Source organism: Castor canadensis, chromosome 11 (assembly GCF_047511655.1).
Source record: "Castor canadensis chromosome 11, mCasCan1.hap1v2, whole genome shotgun sequence".
Taxonomy (NCBI): domain Eukaryota; kingdom Metazoa; phylum Chordata; class Mammalia; order Rodentia; family Castoridae; genus Castor; species Castor canadensis.
The window spans coordinates 30,813,392-30,833,025 of record NC_133396.1 but is presented as its reverse complement, the minus strand read 5'-3'; the positions used below and the strand labels follow the sequence as shown (position 1 = coordinate 30,833,025).

Genomic DNA, 19,634 nt, shown 5'->3' with positions numbered 1-19,634 from the left:
CTGTCATAGTTCTAATTCCCCAATTATTAAAATGCAAGGATGGGATTGTGAAGATTTACTGACATAAAAGTTCTTTTGGGAACAAAACTCTGTAAAAAAGACATGTTAAATTATTTTAATAGTAATTTATTTTTCTTTGTAATTTATGTAAATGATGTACAACTTATTGTTAGTATTTTCCAGTTGTCTTTGTTCCAAATAGAAATGTTAATTACAGTAAAAACATTTTGCATTATAAAGAATCATATATAAAGGTCACCTGATGCAAAGTCTAGTAATGACCTGTTTAGGGCACTTGAAATATAATTAAAATACAATCATCAAGTCTTTACAATAATCTAAACCAAAGTATTATTTACAAAGAAGTGCAAATTGACTTTTACATTCAATTTTAGTTAAATGAAGGCACTCGTTCTTCCTGAATTACGTATTTAGTTTCTCACATTTCCTTACATCTATTCAGAATTATTTTGTAGTAAAATAATCTTCATCTATTCTTATGACAGCTGTGTGGCGACTTCTTTTCTGTATGTGGGAAGGCCTGTGTAAATTAACTGCAATTAAACTGGTTGGCCTAAATACTAAGCAATTTTTCTTCTGAAGTTTAAGCGAATATTTGTTATAGCCAACATACATTAAGCCATTGCCAGGAACTATAATTGCTGTCCTAGAACTGTTACTCTTCTACCGAAACTTCATTATAACAGAGTAGAAATGGCCCACTATGGCTTTTAGGTATTGGTAGGTCTTGTCTCTCAGGCCTCAAAGCTGGACAGGTTCTACGACCCCTGTGCTGCTAGTGAGCTGATCATCCACTTTACCCTAAAATAAAGAGAAGAAATCAGGCAGCCTCCTCCATCCTGTCCTTCACTTATCAATAACTTTCTTATCTTTTTCTGTTGGCAGGCTGGAGAGCCAGTGTCAAGTTGGGAGAAGGTGGGAATGTATTTCTTTGTGGTGGAACATGTAAAGGGGAGAAATAAAGTTTAGGTTATTGGGGACCAGACATTCATTATTTAAATTAGTGGGATGACTAGTACAGCAAATAGGAAAAACTTAGACCTATGTTAGGACTGACAATGATTGGATTCTGTTGATACCAGTTAATACATACTAACTCCACATTAAAGTCAAATGCCTGATTTCAGTGAAAAGTAGCTTATATTGAACATCTATTTTTGTTAGCATTAATATTTCTATACCATAAACCAACTTCTTCATTACCAAGCCTCATTTATAGCTGACAAGGTGACAAATGTATTTTCACTAGTAAACAACAGTTCATTACAGTTTGAGTGATTCAGGGAAATTCATATTTCACTAAACTGTTAGATTCAGGTGGTCCTTAGAAAATGTAAATACTGAATAAAAAAGTGACAATTATACTGAAATTATAAGGAATGTGGAATGTAAGTTGTGTACATTAAAGTCTTGTACCTCAACAGTCACTATGACTTTGAGCTCCTTTGTGGTAATGGACATCAATTTCTTCATAAATAGCTCTGAAACAAACAAAAAAGCCAACAAAAGGATTATATGTACACTTCAAAATACTATGTTGCTTTTTAACTGCCAGAACCATAAATAAAAATATGGGCCAAGGAGGTTAGGCAACACTAGTGAGTAAAAGCAAAGACATCTATCCTGAAGCCTAGATTCTAACTTTCTTAAATTCTAATGTTGTAGTTCCCATGCCTGTTAAAATACGTATCTTTTAAAGACAATTCATTTTTGTGATTTCAAGGAAAAATATGACTCAAATTTGTACAGTTTGCTTTTTGGTTAAGAAAAAGACAAACATTAAGCTGGTTTTTGAAATACCAATATTCTATTTTAACCTCTGTGATTATAGTTCAGACCCCCAAGCAGTCTTTAGCTTGCAACTTGTCATTTTTGTACCTTTAGTAATTTTTCTATAACATTTTTTCAGTTCTTTATATATGTCTTAACATACGCCTGTCACTAGAAAAATAACTACATTCAAAAACATGACATTTATGTGCACAATATAGGAAAGCATAGCTAGCAAAAATGTCACAGAAATCAGAAGCCATGATAACAACAGGGCCCTACAATTTTCTGTTTTTCTTAGAAGTTTTGATTCTCACTTTCTGTGAAACAATTTAAAACTTCTTCACACTCCTTAAACTAGTAATCTCTCTATATCCTGGGAAGAAGCCGCCTTTTTTTAGTTAACAGGAATGAATGGCAACCTCATCTTATCACCAAATCATTGATTCTCTTTTCATCTGCACCATCCACATCCTACTTGTCCTCTCAGCAGTGTTCATCACAATTGTGCACCCCTTCTCTTTGCTTCCATATTGATTTCCACATCTGGTTCTAGGCTTCCTGTTAAAGCTCTTGGTTTTGGCATTGCAATTCCTTGAATGTGTCCACATTCTCTTTCTTCTTGGTCTCTTTGTTCAAGTTGTTTTCTGAGCCTACAATACTCATTCCCAAGTTTGTCACTAACAATGTCACCTCCTCAAGCTTTCTCTAACCCTATTTAAATTAGTTCTTGTTATATATAGCATATTCTTTCATACCATTGACAAAAATTATAAATACACATTTGCCTGCTCATTTGCTTAATTTCTGTCTCCACGTTGTATTTACTCTCTCTGAGGACAGGGAGCATGTCTTATTTAACAATCATAGCTCCCCGCACATAGTATCCGATAAATGAATTGTGTGTACCCCCAGAAAATAGGTCCTGCTGGAGCAAAAGTTCTTAATGTAAGGCTCTTGGACAACCAGTAATGTAAAAACTCCAGAACTTTTCCACATGATTCTGTGCTTTTCCTTGTAAGCTCCCTGGATTTCATGAGCCTTCCAAAGAAACTGAGGCCCTCTAAACCCCAGAAAGGAAGAACATCAATAGTAGAGCATTCCAAACCTTCATCTCTCTAGCTTCCCTACTGTCTTATCTTTAGTACCTGTGATACAACCGAATCTATTTACAGCCATTACCTAATTAATTTGAATATAATCAAAAATTTTTCCACTACCTATTTGGATGCACAAACATTACATTTAAGCTCTAAAAATCATAGCTGGCTTAATACCAGTTTCTTTAACAACTAATATATTCAGTGATATATCTACTTTATCAAGCAAAGCAACCTAGGCAAATTTCACAAACCTGAATGAGGAAAAAATATTTAACAGATTCCTAGGTCTATTAACATTCATTCATAAATTATTCCAAAATTGATGGCTACATTGAGGATTTAAACCATCAAATGTCTACGCATGCCAGGCAGTGAACAGATACGGGTCAGGTGCACAACAGCCACCTACCTTGTGCACAGGAGATAAAACTCTAATCCATTTCTGGCATGTAAAAAATACAAGCCTGGTGCACCATAGTACCCAAAAGATTGAGAAGTGCAGAGGTTTGTTTTTAAATACCCCAGTAACGCACATTTAAAATTTTTGTTTTGCTTATCCTTATTCTGCATAGTTAAAACACAACTGCAGGCAAGATAAGGCCTGTAGGCTGCTGGTTTTAAACAATGATTTCCATAAACTTGATGTGAGCATTTTTTAACAGTTTGGGAGTAGGGGTAACTTTCTGTCACTTTGAGTATATTAAAACTCTTAAGTTTTCCACCCCATATACACTTACTTGATTGACAGGAAATCATAAGATAATGGTACTCTAAGGATTTCAAGTTTAAAAGAAATTTTTACACTAATACTTCATGAGTTCATCTTAAGCATACTGTTGTCATATGTGGTGAAGACTATAAAGTTCTTATACAAGTTTTCTTTTGATTTAGTTCTCAAGAAACAGTTCAAATATCCTGTCACTGTGGTATTAACTTAGGTCAACCGTGAATAGTGCACTTCTCAAGCTGTAGGGATAACTTTGTGCCAGACATCTAAAAGAATTCATTAACGTACGTGTTGGTTCCAGTTACTTCTTAATGTGCAACCCTAACATTTTTAGTTTTTTAGTTATAGGTGGAGAGTTGTACAACCATTAAGAGTACAGCCACCATAAAACCTTATCAATCATTTCTAATAAGAACCTCAATTTCTACCCAATCTAAACAAAGTTAGAATGTATAACTAGGCCCTGTTAGTTCTGCTTTCAAAGGGAACCAACACAAAAAATAAATTAATCATTTTGTAAATGACTTACTCTGTGGTGACAGCAGGAGCTAAGGGATCAAACTCCATTACCTCGTAGTAATTGGGTGACTGGAGATCATTGTTTGCCATTGCTTTAGGTGAAAAAAGAGACCAATAAATACATGTTATGCTTGTCAAAGAGCATACACACCATTCTATTTGGTGTAATAATATTTAACTTAGATTTTAAATATAAGATTCTAACAAATACAATCAAAACACGATTACTAGTGTTCAAATGCTACTAAATTCAACTCTATATGAAATAAAAAAATTCCCAAACCTCAACTAAAGATTCATTTACCTTAATGTTCCAAATACAACATTCAGTTCAACACAAGCATTTTTACAATCTCATAATGGTATCAGCCCTGAATTTACTTAACCTAGCTTGAAAATACAAATAAGCTCCTCTACTTTCAGTTACTTTATTGGTAATCTTCAATTACTAATAAATTTTTGATATACTCAGATGTTCTCACAGGTCTCCTTATTTGATGCCAATAATAAGGTCTCATACCTGGGTGACTGCTGGGCAGGGGTGGCAGCCTCTGGTTTGAAGGTGTTGCTGTGACACTCTGTAGGCTAACTGGCTGTAGTAACTCTGAATGTGAGTGTTCCAGAAACTGAAGAAAGCATAACACGTTCAAACAGACATTCCACATTAGGCTTTTTCTCGTTGTTAGTTAGACTCGTAGCCTTTCTGGTGGCACTATTCTAAGAACCATATGCACTTAACTGGTTAAGAGCTAGTAATTTTTAAGTATTACTACAGTTTTTAAGTAGTAGCCAATTGAAAAATTTATTACTTTTCTGTCTGGCTTCATTCCCATTATATTCCACTTCCCATATAAAATGTAAAATTTATTTTAAAAGTGTTGCTTTGTAAAAACAAAGAATTGCTTAGCTCAGTTCAATTCCGTTTTACTCTGAATGTGAAATCTCAGCCTCCAACAGGAAGAAAAAAATCTTAAATCTATAGAGAGGCACATAGTGATGCTATCAAAATAAGACTAACAATATGAATTAGAAATATTTTTCTTATAGTTTCCTCATTCTTTCTACAAATATGTCCTAGACACATTCTAGCTTCCAGGCACTGGAATAAAGCAATAAAACAAACCAAGTTCCTGCCCTCATGTAGCAATCAACAGATACAAATCAATGCCAGATGGCACATGTTTTGGAAAAAAAGCAGGGAGAAGAGAGGCTGGGGTGGGATTCTTCCCTGATAGGCAGTGGTCAGGGAATGCCTTACTGCTGGGGACAGTTAAGCAGAACCCTGACTTAAGTGGGCCCTGTGATTATCAGAGAGGTGCAAGTTCCCAGGGTCTGAAGTTGGGGAGGCCAGCATGGTTACAGCAGAGTGAACAAGGTATAGGCAAGAAGAGAGGCTGAAAAGGTGATGGGTGGGGTCAGATCATTTCAGGCTTTTACTAAGTGAAATGAAGTAAAGGAGAAAATGAGGGAGGTGGGTTTTGAGCAAATGAGTGGCAATGGCTTTATTTTTTTTTTAAAAAAGACTACTTTAGCCAGGTGCTGGTGGCTCATGCCTGTAATCCTAGCAGAGAACAGGAGGATCATGGTTTGGAGCCAGACCCTATCTTGAAAAAACCCATCACAAAAATAGGGCTGGTGGAGTGGCTCACAACTAAGGCACTGAGGGTTGAACTCAAGCTTTGCACTTTCTAGGCAGGTGCTCTACTGCTTGAGCCACACCTCCAGCTCTTTTTGCTCTGGTTATTTTGAAGATAGGATCTCCTGTTTTGCCCAGACTAGGCTAGACCACAGTTCTACTTTTTGCTTCCTGCTGATACTGGGATGACAGGGATAGGCATGTATGCCACCATGCCCAGTGCTTTTCCATTGAGATGGGGTCTTGTAAACTTGTTTGTCCAGACTGGCTGGAACCACAGTCCTCCCAATCTCAGCCTCCTGTATAGCATGGGAGGACAGGTACACACCACCACACTCAGCTATCAGTTGAGATGGCAGTCTCTTGAACTCTTTGCCTGGGCTAGCCTTGAACTGTGATCCTCATGGTCTCAGCCTTCCAAACAGGTAGGATTACAGGTGTGAGCCACTGGTGCCTAGACCCTGGTTTCTTTTATAAGAATAGATTGTAGGGGTGAAAATGATCAATATATCCATGTTCAGAAATATCACAACAAAACCCCCTACATTGTACAACTAACGTGCTAATAAAAAAAAAAAGATTGGGACATATAGTGGGAGTAGGAGGAAGGACAAGACGGCAATGGCAAAAACAGCACAACCCTTAAGAGGCTACCGTATCCATCTGATGATGGCTTGGATTGTGAAGTAGAAGTGGGTGGTGACGTATGGATGGATAACACACATTTTGAAAGGTAAAAAGTAAAAAGGTGGAAGTCAAGCACTTTCTACCTGAGTGGAAAGAGTGGAATGGCCATTTACTCGTAGGGTGGTGAGTTTGCAAGAAGAGCCAGTTGAGAGCAGGAAGTGGGAAGAAACCAAGAGGTGACATTAGCTGAAAAGTGCATGTTAATTTAGGGAGAGGGTCTGACTTGTAGATAGTCAAGATTTGAATGGTTATTTCAAGCTGTAAGAATGAAAGACCACAGAGGAATGAGTATAAATTGAGAGATGTGAAGCCCTGAGGTTTCCAACACTGAAAGGTCAGAAGAGGAGGAAGGCCAGCAAAAGAGATGGAAATGAAACAAGAGAAGAGCTACCAGGGAATAGTGTCTGCAAGCCATGTATATAAAAGGGAAGTAGTGATTAATTTTGCCATATGCTGCTGATAAGTTAGGTGATAGGATGATTGAGAACTGCAGGTTTTTATTTATTTTTTGCAATGCTACTAATTGAACCTTGTGCATGTAAGGCAAACATTTTACCACTGAACTATATCCCCAGTCCAACAATTACGATCTTTAACCATCTTTCTAAAAGACGTGACTCAACTTGTCTACCTTAGGAAGATTAAAAAGGATATAAAAATCCTAACAAGGGCTGCATCAATACAGTATAAACAAATGCTGAGTAGAACATAAGAATTAATAACCAGTTCTTCTTGGCCATGATAATCGGCTGACTGAGTGAATTGCCAGGAAAGGGTTTTGTTACTTACATTATCGTATGTATGACCTGAGGCAAGGTTTTGGCTGGTCCTTTGGGCAAACCTAGGACAGTGTGATAATACAGCATGATTATCCTACAGTGAGAACACAAATGCAAAAAAGATGATTTTCCTGGTCTAAAACCAAAACCTATACCACAACTTCTCACTGCACAAAAGTATTACTTTACCATAACAATTGCAACCTAGTTTCAGTGTGCTCCCAGGTCATGATTACCAAAGAGTAAAGACAGCAAAGACATAAAGCAGTGTCCTTTGGCAGTGGTGGTTCTGACACCCTGGAGTGTGCACAGTACAGTAAAATGAATAGAACCTTCAGTCTTTCTGTCAGAGTAGCTATAATCCATCTCTTCCTGAAGGATGATAAACAGTGCAGAGTAGAGGTTAAAAAGGAAGATGGGAGGGCTCTAGTTCTGGATAGGGTATAGTAAAGACATTTTATCACATTTCTCCCACTAAATACAGCTATGAAAGCTGGACAAATGCATAGAGGAGCTATTTGAGGATGCTGAAAATAGTAGAGCAACCTAAACTATTGGTGAATTGACGTTTTTTGGGTTTTTTTTTTATTCCCTGACCTGAATGCAATATGGCTTAAACCCAAATGTGAGATAGAGCTCCAAGACAAGCAGTGTCATTCTTATGTAAGGGGCAGGAAAGAGAAATCTTAATGCACGGAAAGACTGTGGAAGTCCCTAGCCACCTCTGTCTTCTCTCTGACATCACATTCCAAACCACAGACAACCCCAAGGTGGCTGAGTGACAGCAGAGGCAACAGGGATCTTCAGGAGATAAAACTCTTAAGTGAGGGCAATCTTCCTTCCCAATTAGAAGGGCTATGATCCTAAGAGGTTGGGGAGAACCTCTGTTGTTTGTTTCTTTCTTTATTTCGGCAGTTTGGCCACAGATACAGCACAGCTCTCACTTCATGACTGGAGAACAGAGAAGGGAACTCCAGGAAACCAGAAAGTACCAGAGAAATCACAAAGATAGAAGAATTCAGAAGGAAAAAAGAAACCTCATAAAGTTGTTTATGAAATCCTGGTCTTAACCTGTTATGACCATGGATCTGATCTCAGTCAGGATGCTAAAAATGTTGAGTACTGAACACCTAACCTGCAATCTAGACCCTGGATAAGCCACTGGATGATGCATAGACTGGGCAGATTTGAACAACACTGCAAGGACTGAAAACTTAGCTGACTTCAGAACCATAACCCACAGAATCAGAGAGAAATTGTGACATTAATGTAATCAAGTTTTTTGCCTACTAAAATCAAAATAACAACATTCTTGACAAGATTTTAACTAAGATCTATAATCTTATAATAAACATTAAAAACACCAAGATATAATACAAAATTACTAGGCATATGAAGAACCAGAAAAACTTAACTTGCATTAGGAAGATGATCAATAGAAATGGATGTCAGGAGGACACAGATGTTGGTATTATCTCACAGAAATTTTACTTTTTTGTGTGTGTACTGGCATTTGAACTCCAGGTCTCACGCTTGCTAGGCAGGGGCTCTACCACTTGAGTCAATCCTCAAGCCTATCTCAGAGCAATTTTAAAGCAGCTGTTATACAAATGCTCTAAGAAGCAATTAAGAACATTAGAAAAAAAGAAAAATGGAAAGTCTCAGCAGAGAACAAGAAAACATAAAGAACCAAATGGAAATTTTCAAATAAAAAAAGTATGTAGGGAAATATCACAATGAAACCCCCTTGAATATGCTAATAAAAAAGAAAAATAATATAACTAAAATTTTAAAAAGTCTTATAGAATAAGCTCAACAGCAAAATGGAGATGACAGAGGAAATAGTAAACTTGAACATAGATCATAGAAATTATCCAGCTGAACAACAGAGAGAAAAAAAGAGTGAATGAAGGTAATTAACATAATCTCACACATCTGTAAAATAATGACACAGATCTAACCATAGATTCATCAAGTTCCACCAGGACACCAATGGTGATTAGTGCTGAAAAAAAATTTGAAGAAATAAAGGCTAAAAACTGTACAAGTTTGGTAAAGATAGATTCATGAAGTTCTCTGTAGTAGATTAAATGCCACCCCCCCCCTCAAAAAAAAAGATATATCCAAGTCAGAATTCCCAGAACCTGTGTTGCCTATTTGGAAAAAGGGTCTCTGCATATGTCATTAAGGATCTTAAGGTAAGGATACTGGTTGGGCTATAAATCCAATGACAAATGATTATAAAAGAACAGAAAGAGAAAGTTGTGGCACACAAAGGAGAAGCCCAGGTGAAGATAGAGGCAGAAATTGCAGAGATGTGGTCAACAAAGCCAAAGAATGCCAAGTCACCAGAATCCGGAAAAGACAGAGAACAGATTCTCCCTGAAAAGTCCTAGAAGGACAGAATTTCAGATTTCATGCCTTCAGAACTGTGACACAATAAGTATTTATGGTTTTGAACGACCAAATTTGTAGTAACTTGTTAATGGCAGCCATAGGAAACTCATATACTCAGCCAACCTCAAACAAATAAACCAAAAGAAACCATGCCTACATATCACGAACTGCTCAAAATAAGAAAACAGTATTTAAAGCAGCCAGAGAACACAACACATTAGCTATAGAGAAGTAACCATCAAATCAACATAGAGTTCTCATTAGAAGCCATGTTGGGCCAGGTACTGGTGGCTCACACCTATAATCCTAGCTACTCAGGAGGCAGACATCAGAAGGATTGCAGTTCAAAGCCAGCCTGGGCAAATACTTTGTGAGACCCTATCTCAAAAATACCTAACACAAAAAGGGCTGGTGGAGTGGCTCAAGGTGTAGGCCCTGAGTTCAAGCCCTGGTACTGCAAAAGAAAAACAAAACAAAACATGTTGGCCAGAAGAGAATGAAACAACCTTTCAAAGCTGCAAAAAGAAAACAACTATAAATCTAGAATTCTATGTTCAGTGTAACTACCCTTCAGGAACAAAGATGAAATAAAGACATTTTCACTTGAAGTGAAAGAGACTTTGTTGTTCATAGAACTGCTCTAAGGAATTGCTAAGAGAACTTCAGAGAAAAGGTAAATTATGCCAGAAATGGTAACTATAATAGATTATTCTCTCTTGAGTGCTTTAAAATGTATTTGAAGGTTGCAAACAACAATTACAATATAACCCTATGTATGTATTTCAATGCATATATAACTAATACAGAAGAGGATCTATATGATGATAATGTTTCTACATTTCACTTCAAATGATTAAATACTGATTTAGTAGACTGAAAAATTAAGCAGATTTCAATCACTAAAGCAATTCCCCCCTCAACAAATACAAACACACAAACACACATATATATATGCCATACAAAGATAGTAAAAAATTACATTAGATAAATTAAAATGGAATTCTAAAACCATTCTAATAATCAGAAAGCAAGCACAAAAAGAGGAAACAAAAAAAGGGAAGAGATATATGCAATTACATTAGATTTAAATGGTCTAAACACATCAATTACAAGACAAGAATTATGAGAACACATAAAATTGCATGATCCAATGTCCTACCTACAAGAAACTATACATATTTTGACATAGTTAAGTGAAAAGAGAAAAAGATATATCATGGAAACACTAATCAAAAGAAAGCTAGGGTGGTTATATTAATATCAAAGTAAACTTAAGGCAAAGACAATTATGGGACAAAGAGGGACATTACATGATGATAGGTCACCAGGGTAGGTCACCAGGGAGACAGAATATTCCTGAATGCATCTGTACTCAATGACAGAGCTCCAAAATGCATGAACCAAATGTCAATTTTACAGTCTGTTCTAGAAAAGCTATGTATTGTATAGTTCTATTAGATTCCATTCTTGAAAACCAACTATAGTGACAGAGAACAGAAGGGTGGTTGCTAGAAGTTGAAGGTTGGTCCTGGAAGATGTGACTATAAATAAATAGTACAAGGGAGTTAGTTTATCAGAGGGTGAAGTACTAATATGAATCCTGACAGTAATAAAGGCTACATGATCTATATGTTAAATTCATAGAGCTGTACATCCGACTTAAAAAAAAAGAGATGAATTAAAGGTGAAACTAAATGGGAGTTCTTAAAATGAAATTAACTAAGGTGCAAAAAAAAAAAAAAAATAGGTACTGAAATCAGATCTGTTTGCATTTGAATCCTGTTCCAGAACTAACTCTCTGGCAAACCACTGGCAAGTTAAGCTTCACCTGCCTTGGTTTCCTCTCACTTTCCTCAAAGTAAGAACGATGGAGGTACTTCACTTCTTACTGCGAACATAAGTAATATAAGTGAGGCCTGTTGCCTGATAGAAAGTGGTCTATAAATATGTTCTGTGACTTTACACCATCCTCACATTATTACTGTTTCTCAAAGGTTCTTTCTGTTGTAAATAACTGCATTACTCACTTGTTCTGTGATGGTAAGCAAGTTAATCTGTAAATACAAAGGAGTGGACAAATTTCAAGACTATAAGACATTTTAATGGTGACTTTGTCCTAACATTTGATCTTAGGCATATGATCTAGTCAAGACACATTGCCTAGTCAATTTTAGGGCTTCAATTTCTGACACTATATAAAATTGGGCTAATTATGTGTTTTATTTTTGGAAACTTAAAAATATATAAGTACAAGGGCTTAAAAACAAAGTCTAGAAAATAAAAGTGTTACAGATACCACAGTTTATCCTTCATTCTAGTGAATTCCATGAACTGTCATAGTTATTTTGATATCTGGAGCTTGGGGTAGAGGCCATTGCTAATTCTCCTGGGATGCTTGTTAGAACCAAAGATTCCTGATACGGAACCAGTATTTCTGCGGGCAAGTAATTTGACTTTTCAACAGTCACCCAAGTGATTTTTATGCATACTGAAGTGTAAGATCTAGTGGATTACAGATTAAAAAAAACATCTATTAGCTAGAATTTGGTTTCTTAATGAGTTTTATGGAAGCATTTGCCATGATGCAATTCTGTATTACTCATTCTTTCTCATCTTGCCCAACAAGCTTAGCAGGATAACAGGAAAATGGTTTTTACCAAAGCAACTTCACTAGAAATCTATGTACAGCATTCCAGTAATTATTTGCTTTGCATGTAGTCAAGACCAAAAGTAGCCATCCTAAGTTTTAGTGGTCTACAAGGTAGCTATTGGCACTATAATTTTCCAACACATGAACCTTTCTTTTCTGTTCTTGTCTCATCTATTTTTCTTGCTCTTTTTTTTTTTTAAATCTCCAGTATAATTCTTCTTTCCCATTGTTGTCCCCATGGTCTTCTTCTTTTGAAATATAGAAAAGCAATTCAGTGATTGAGTATACAAGTGTTTAATAAAACATTAGGCAATCTTTAAAAGATATTGAAGTTCACTCATATAGTTACACTGCCAGAATGTTATATGAAAGACAAAAGCAAAGTTCAGAATTGTGTAACAGTAGTCTGCATTTTATTTACTAGAAGAGAAAAAGATTCACATTCATATTTACCTAAAGACAGTTTGGAAAGATAAATAAGAACCTAAGAAAATGATCACCTAATGGGAACAGAGTATGCCACCAGGGGAAGAGAGAGACAATGAAGTGGGGATGAAGTCAAGAAATGTCTTTATTCAGCTTTTTATATTGTTTGACATTTGATTCATCAAAGTGTATTGCCTATGATCTAAAATACGAAAACAGAATATCAGCTTTCTCATAAAACAAATCCACCTTCTGTTTATTTTTCACTCTTATTTACTCCTGTCTCTCCCTAAACTTAAGTCATCACTTTTTTTGGTTTCTTTTGCATCCTTCCTGTATCTTTATGCAAACAGATGAAAATATTTATGTTTTTTTCCCACTTTCTTACACAAATTCAAAACAGTATACACACACACCACTTTGCATCTTTTTCCCCCACTTAACAGTAAATATATTGGTGATTATCTCTCACAGAGAGAGCCTACTATTTTTTCCCTTAGCTACCAGTAACACATTCTATAGCTTTTTATTTAACCAGTCCAACAAATGGATACTTGCTTCTATTTATTCAATATTTCCCAAAATATGGGAAAGAATATTAAAGAATTCTTATTAAAGAATAATCTTATAAATACCCAATAATGTAATAATGTAGAAAAAATTCCTAGAAATAAAATTTCAGGTTCAAAGGTAAATGCATTTATAATTTTAATAGCTATTATCACTTGACCCTCATCATTGGGGGATCCCATAATTTTGTGATAGTGTCATTTTATAGCCAACAATATCTGTTATCAAGCATTTGGACTTCAGCCAATCTGAGAGGTAAAAACAAAATGTCTTAGAGTTTAACTTACATTTCTTTAGAGCTAAATATCATTTCACATGTTTAAGGGTCATTAATTTCTTGTCTGATGACTTACTACTTATTACGTGGATTTTGGCAAGTTCTATTCCCTAAGTCTCAGTCTCTTCTCTTAATAATAGAAGGAATGACTATAGAACAGAAGTTATAGAGCTTCTGCATATGAAATAAAAATTGTGAGCACTTGCTCTGTGCCAGGCATTTCATGAAATTGATGTGGTCACCACTCATAATGGTTTTGAACCTCATTTCTCTTCCTCCTCTTGTTGTATTTACCCTATTTTCTCCCTATCTCCTGTTACCACTAAAAATGCAGAAACAGAAATTTTATTGAAGGTTTATTATGTAACATAACAAGTATCATATTAGGAGTTTTACAAATAGTATCTCATGAATCTTTCTAAGACTCTCAGAAAGTATTCTGAAAAGGAAAATAAGGATTCGCAGGGCTAAGAATCTCATCTCAAGTCTTATAGCTAAAAGGAAGCAGGGCTGAGATAATAACTGAGGTCTGTCTGATTCTAAAGTCTCTACTCCTTAATATTCCACCATGTTTTCTTAGCATAAAGAATCAGAATGTCATGATATTAGTTCTCTGTTACTGACATACTTACGGGGGTATTTCTGTGTTTTCCAAGGCTAACAAATCCACCTGTGGATAAAGACTGGGATTCAAGTTGTTTGTTACAACAGGACTTGAAGAGCTGAAACCTAGAATACAAAATGAACTTGTTTGGTTTTGATACATTTTTCAATTACCTGTCATGCTAGGTTTTCTACAGTAAGAGAAAAAAATTAAAGAGATTAATTTAGTAATTTCTGTCACCATAAAATCATAAGATTTTTCTGATATATTAAAAACCATCATTTATAGGGAGGAGAAAAAAAAAAAAGACTGACAGAAAGAGCCATTCCTTGCCACATAAAAAGACTGTTGTAAAGAGAACAAATACTATTTTGTTGGGTTTTCTAAAATTTCAACCTGATCCAAAATGGAAAGGATTTTACATGTCTTGTTCTGCCAGACGTGATTTCTATAGAGCTCTACCCCTCACCTCTAAACTCTTAACTTCCCATAATATTTAGTGAGGCACTCCAAAGGGAATTAATTTATCTCTGCTAAAAATTTCTGGTAAGAAACAAAGAAAATCCAACAGAGTAATTGATTCCACACATCTCACCATCTCATACAAGCAAATAGGTCTACAAATTAGGAAAGCTATAAGAAAACCACAAATTCAGTAGTACTAAATGTTTTTGCTCTGGAAACATCAGAGAAAAAGAAATTATAGTTCGGTACAACTATATTTTAGCAATATTTTTACCATGCTTATTTTGTAATTTACCAATACTTACTGGAAATAAGGATAGAAGAAGATACCCAAAAAGCTAGGTAAGAGAGAAACCCGCAAACCTACAATGCATCTTTTGGTTTTTTGTTTTGTTTTGTTTTGTTTTTGTGAGACTCAGACCTACAATGCATTTTATAAACATCATTTCAGTACCTTCACAGCAACCCTTTAAGGAAACCAATGTTCTCAATGTATAAAGAAAGTTTGAACTGGGATTACAATTTGCACCTCTCTTACTCCCTCTATATTTTTTCTTCAACATTTCACCACCACTCTGTCAGTATCAAATATTCCCTTACCTGGTGCTGTGGTATAGCAGAAAAACCCAACAATAATAGTGTGGGGGTTCAGAGGAGATTTAAGTATTGGCTATGGAGCTGGACAACCTCTACAAAGTAAGCCAGGTGAATTCCATGAGATTCTAAGCCAGTAGTGTGAGTTTCAAAGACCTCCCCCAGACACATCCTATTCCTGTACTGGGTTTGGCCCAACCATTTGCCAGGAAGTGATTACATCTCCTCATACAGTTCTCTTATACTCAAACCGACTTCAGTTCTTCTCAGGAGTTTAATCATGAAACCAAGGAGAACTACTTCACATCAAGCTCTTCTTCTGGTGTGAGAAGACCCCACTGCTTATTTACTTAAGTCAGAAAGCTGAGCATTCATGTTGCTGAGTTCTCCCTGAATGGCCACAGGCATCCGAGGGCTGGGACTCAGGTCAAGAAGATCACAAGATGGAGCAGAAGGCTCACTGCCAGTCTGAAAACAAAGCAAACAAAAATAGAACTTGGAAGAAAAATGAGGCATGTAATTTATCATGGCTTTCTCTTCACAGACTTTCCTTTGGAAAGAGAAAGATCCAATTTGGATGCACTCTGAGGAAAAATTCTCCATTCAAGAGGCAACAATAATATGAATTACAGCATACCATCTACATGGGTTCCTGCTTCATGTGGTACTTCTCATTTAAGACAAATACTTTATACCACCAAAACCACATCAAATTAACAATCCATGTCTCCTGTTTTTCAAGATCTGTTTTAGGTGCACCTTGTTTCTTATTGTGTGATAGGCAAAATATTCTATTGTTTATTTTATGATGTTCCTAATCACTTACGTTGGTGGCTTCCTGCTGGTTCCTACTTTGTTCCAAAAGCCATTGTTGGTTTCGAGTAAACCTGTGTAAATCAGCAAAATGTAAGTACTTAAACAAGTATGAAAATGCTTACAGAATTTAAAATTAGCAAATAATAAATACAAATATAGTTATCTGTATTTATTATAAATACAAATTATATTATAAATATAAATATTTAGGAATGATAACACTGAACCTCATCTCTACCAGGTCTCAGTAAAATATTTTTAATAAATTACTAAATGTTTTCCAGTTGACAGTGTATTAATATCCTTAGAGAGAAATGTGAAGAAACAGAAAAGTGTTTTTTAAAAATAGTTTAGTAATCCCATTTCCCAGAAATGAACCCTATTAGCAGTGTGTGTAGTTTCTTCCAGTATTTTTTCTTAAGTGAATCTTTTTTTTTTTTTTTGACAGGGTTTTGCTATGTAGCCCAGGCTGGTCTCAAATTCACAATCCTTCTGCCTCAGCCTCCCAAGGGATGGGATTATGAGTATACGCCACCACATCTGACTATATATAAACTTAACTGAAATTATATTTTACATAATTCTATATAATAATTCAATTCTATTGTAAGTATACTTCTAGTTACTCAGAATTACAGGTTTTAATGGCAGTCATATTTTACCTTATGAATTTGTCTGAACACCTTTAATCCTTCTTATTCTTAGTTATTAATTTGTTCTTATTTTGTCATTAGAAATAATTTTTCAGAAAGATTCAAATACATTTGTAGTAATTTCAGTGTTTCACCATTTATCTTTGTTTTCATATGATACTTGCCTTAATATCTATAAAAAAAATAGTGACTTTTTACAACTTTGACTTATTAATTTTATATTGGTTATCCACTGAGGGTAGAGGAGAAGCAGTTAAGTAATTGGAGAACAGATGTGAAAGATAAGTAAAGCTGAAGACAGAAGTCCAAGGTTCTATGTTCAAGTTCATTACTACCTACTAGTTACATGACCATGGATATTACTTCCTGGATCTCAGTCCTCCATCTGCTAAATGCTAATAGCAACATTTAACCATTTCTTCAGAAATTTATTTTCAAGGACAAAAACAGATAGATATATAGGTAGGCAGATAGCTGTAGAAATGGCTTACAAACTGCAAGTTGCTTTAGAAACCCATAGTATGACCATTATGACACATTGACTCCAAGAGTCTAAACACTTGAGAGTCTAAAAGCTTACAGGCATCTGAATGTGCACTTAGGTTTAAGGATTGTTCTGAAACACATGCTTTGTGGGGTGTAGAGGCCCATGTATTTTGTATGTGGCATGGAGGTGAAACTTCAGGGACCAGAGGACAAACTAAAAAAAGGCAGAAAAATGCTCCCTTATGGATATCCAAAGATATCCACACCCTAGTTAACAAAACCAGGAACTATAGTAGGTTCAACAGCCAGGGGGTACCGAAGGTTGCAAATGGAATGAAGTTTGCTAATGCACTCACCTTAACTGGAAGATTTTCCTGGATAATATAGATGAGTCTATTTTAGTTATAAAAGTCCTTAAACATGGAAGAGGGAGGTAGAAGAAGAAGTAAGAGCAATAATACATAAAATGTTCTGAACCAAGCATTAGCTTTGAAGATATAGGAAAGGAGTTCTGAGTCAAGGAAAGTGGGCAGCCTCTAGAAGTTGCAAAGCCTAAGGAGATGGAGTCTCCTCAAGAGTCTTCAAAAAGAAAAAGCAGCCTCTGTGACACCTCAAATTTAGCCCAGTAGCACTCATTTGCAACTCTTGACCCATAGAACTTAGTTTGTTATCTTTTGATAATTAATTTGTGTTTTTTCAGCTACTACTTTTGTTACAACAGCCACAGAAAATACACCAGATTTGTATCTTTTCTAGAGGCAAGAATTTCTCTCTGAATCTCAAGTGTTTCTATCATACAATTTACCATTATCACTTTGGCACACATGGTTCAAAGCTGACCTAGAACAAGGTCAAAGAAGTATTCCAGTTTCCTGATATGTAGAACAAATAAGCATTCTCCCTCAGAGGAGTCCTTCAGATGAGTCTGACAATTCTTCCAAATGAAAACCAGAAGGCAGTACTGTACTGAAAAACATGTGGTTGTCCTTGGATAATTTTCTGTTTTTAAAGATTTATACCACAGAAAACAAAGGGTAAGGATTCTCAGTTTGCTCAGTGCTAAGAAAGAGAGCATGGTTACTGGGTTCACACCATTAGTCACCTCCCTATCATCTTTTCTTACAAACAGTGCTGTCTCTGAGTGGCAGTCAATGTGAGATAGTGACGGAAAGAAGCTATCATTTCATAGCTGCTGGTTTTATTTTATTGGTTCTTTTGGTACATTCATTATCAGTGGGAGAAAAAAAAACTAGTCATTTTTAAAGGCTCAGACAGCACTAATGGGAAGGACAAAAATTAATATTTAGTAGGTGTTAATATGCTAATACTTTTTTAGGTATTTTTACATACATTATCTCATTTAATCCTTTAAAAAATTAACCCCTCCAAAGATAACATCTTAAAAACCTGAGGTGTACCCACCTGTTATTAATATCCACTCTATCCCATCTTGGTTAGAATCTGTCATGTAACTGCACACTAACTTATCTGAAAGCATCAGCTAGATTCCAATCCAGTCTTGTTTACTTTTTCTTGTGTCAGACTGGTTTCATTCTTCATCCACTGGCTAGAAATCTAGTCACTGCAATGTTAAACCTCCTAATAATTCTCGACAGGAATAGTGCCTGTAAGAGTGTCTAGCAAGTCACTTCAACTAGGAGGAACACAATTGGCATATAGTGAGGAGCGGCCACACAAGAGAAAAGGAAAGCCATCCCATCCAAGATGCCATGCATACTGAGAGAACAGGATCTAGAAAGAATGCTTCCTTGTAGACACTCTAACAGGAATGCTGAATGAATGGTGGTGAAACAAGAATGTGAAGAGGATCAAACAGCACACTCTCCGCTTACCTCTCATATCCAAGGATGGCATTATTCAAATCCTCGTTCACTTGAATTAGCTCAACAGTTACATCTTCGTTTTCCACTACCACAAGCAGGTCCATGATCCTCTCCTGCATCTCCTGACCCGTCTTGTAAAGTTTCTGTCAAAGAAAGGAGAGAGGGTAATTCCTGCATGTTAAGACAAGTAACTTGCCAGTATGCATATACCTGTGATCACCTCCACAATGTCACCTATGAGAAACAACCAAGGCATTCAACTGTGGTCAACTGACCCTTCCTATCAGAAGGCAGTGAATTATACGATGATTACAGTAAGCCCTCCTTTTTCATGGATTGCTGAAAGGTGGCATGTATTGAGCAGAAGTTGGGTGGCATTGTGGGGAAAAGCGAATCAAGCATCTGTACTTCAGTACCGATCTCTGCATCCTGAACATGTGTGGATTTTCCTCAATGGCCATCTCCTTGGAACCATACACACCCAGATACCGAAGGGCTACTGTATGTGTTTCTTTGAAAACCAGAATAAGTGTCATAAGGACAATGTGGACATTGGAAGTAATCCAGGACTAGAAATTGTAAGTAATTCTGGAAATGCTAGATACGCTGC

At 36.0% G+C, this 19,634-nt stretch overlaps 1 protein-coding gene across 3 annotated transcripts in view; it reads right to left on the bottom strand.

Moving 5' to 3' along the window:
• The window catches only part of Tom1l1 (target of myb1 like 1 membrane trafficking protein), a 54,390-nt gene that overhangs the window by 4,125 nt on the left and 30,631 nt on the right, over positions 1-19,634 (bottom strand). The window contains exons 8-16 of one of the 3 annotated variants that reach the window (XM_074046095.1): positions 19,034-19,167; positions 16,052-16,112; positions 15,576-15,693; positions 14,195-14,291; positions 7,253-7,304; positions 4,661-4,766; positions 4,151-4,232; positions 1,438-1,502; positions 111-822 (exon numbers count right to left, since the gene is read on the bottom strand). In XM_074046095.1, coding sequence (XP_073902196.1) covers positions 1,439-1,502; positions 4,151-4,232; positions 4,661-4,766; positions 7,253-7,304; positions 14,195-14,291; positions 15,576-15,693; positions 16,052-16,112; positions 19,034-19,167 — 714 coding nt within the window. In that variant the 3' untranslated portion in view covers positions 111-822; position 1,438. Of the gene's footprint in view, positions 1-110; positions 1,503-4,150; positions 4,233-4,660; positions 4,767-7,252; positions 7,305-14,194; positions 14,292-15,575; positions 15,694-16,051; positions 16,113-19,033; positions 19,168-19,634 lie in introns of those variants that run through there. The other 2 variants (XM_020166790.2, XM_020166795.2) reach the window with 2 other exon arrangements.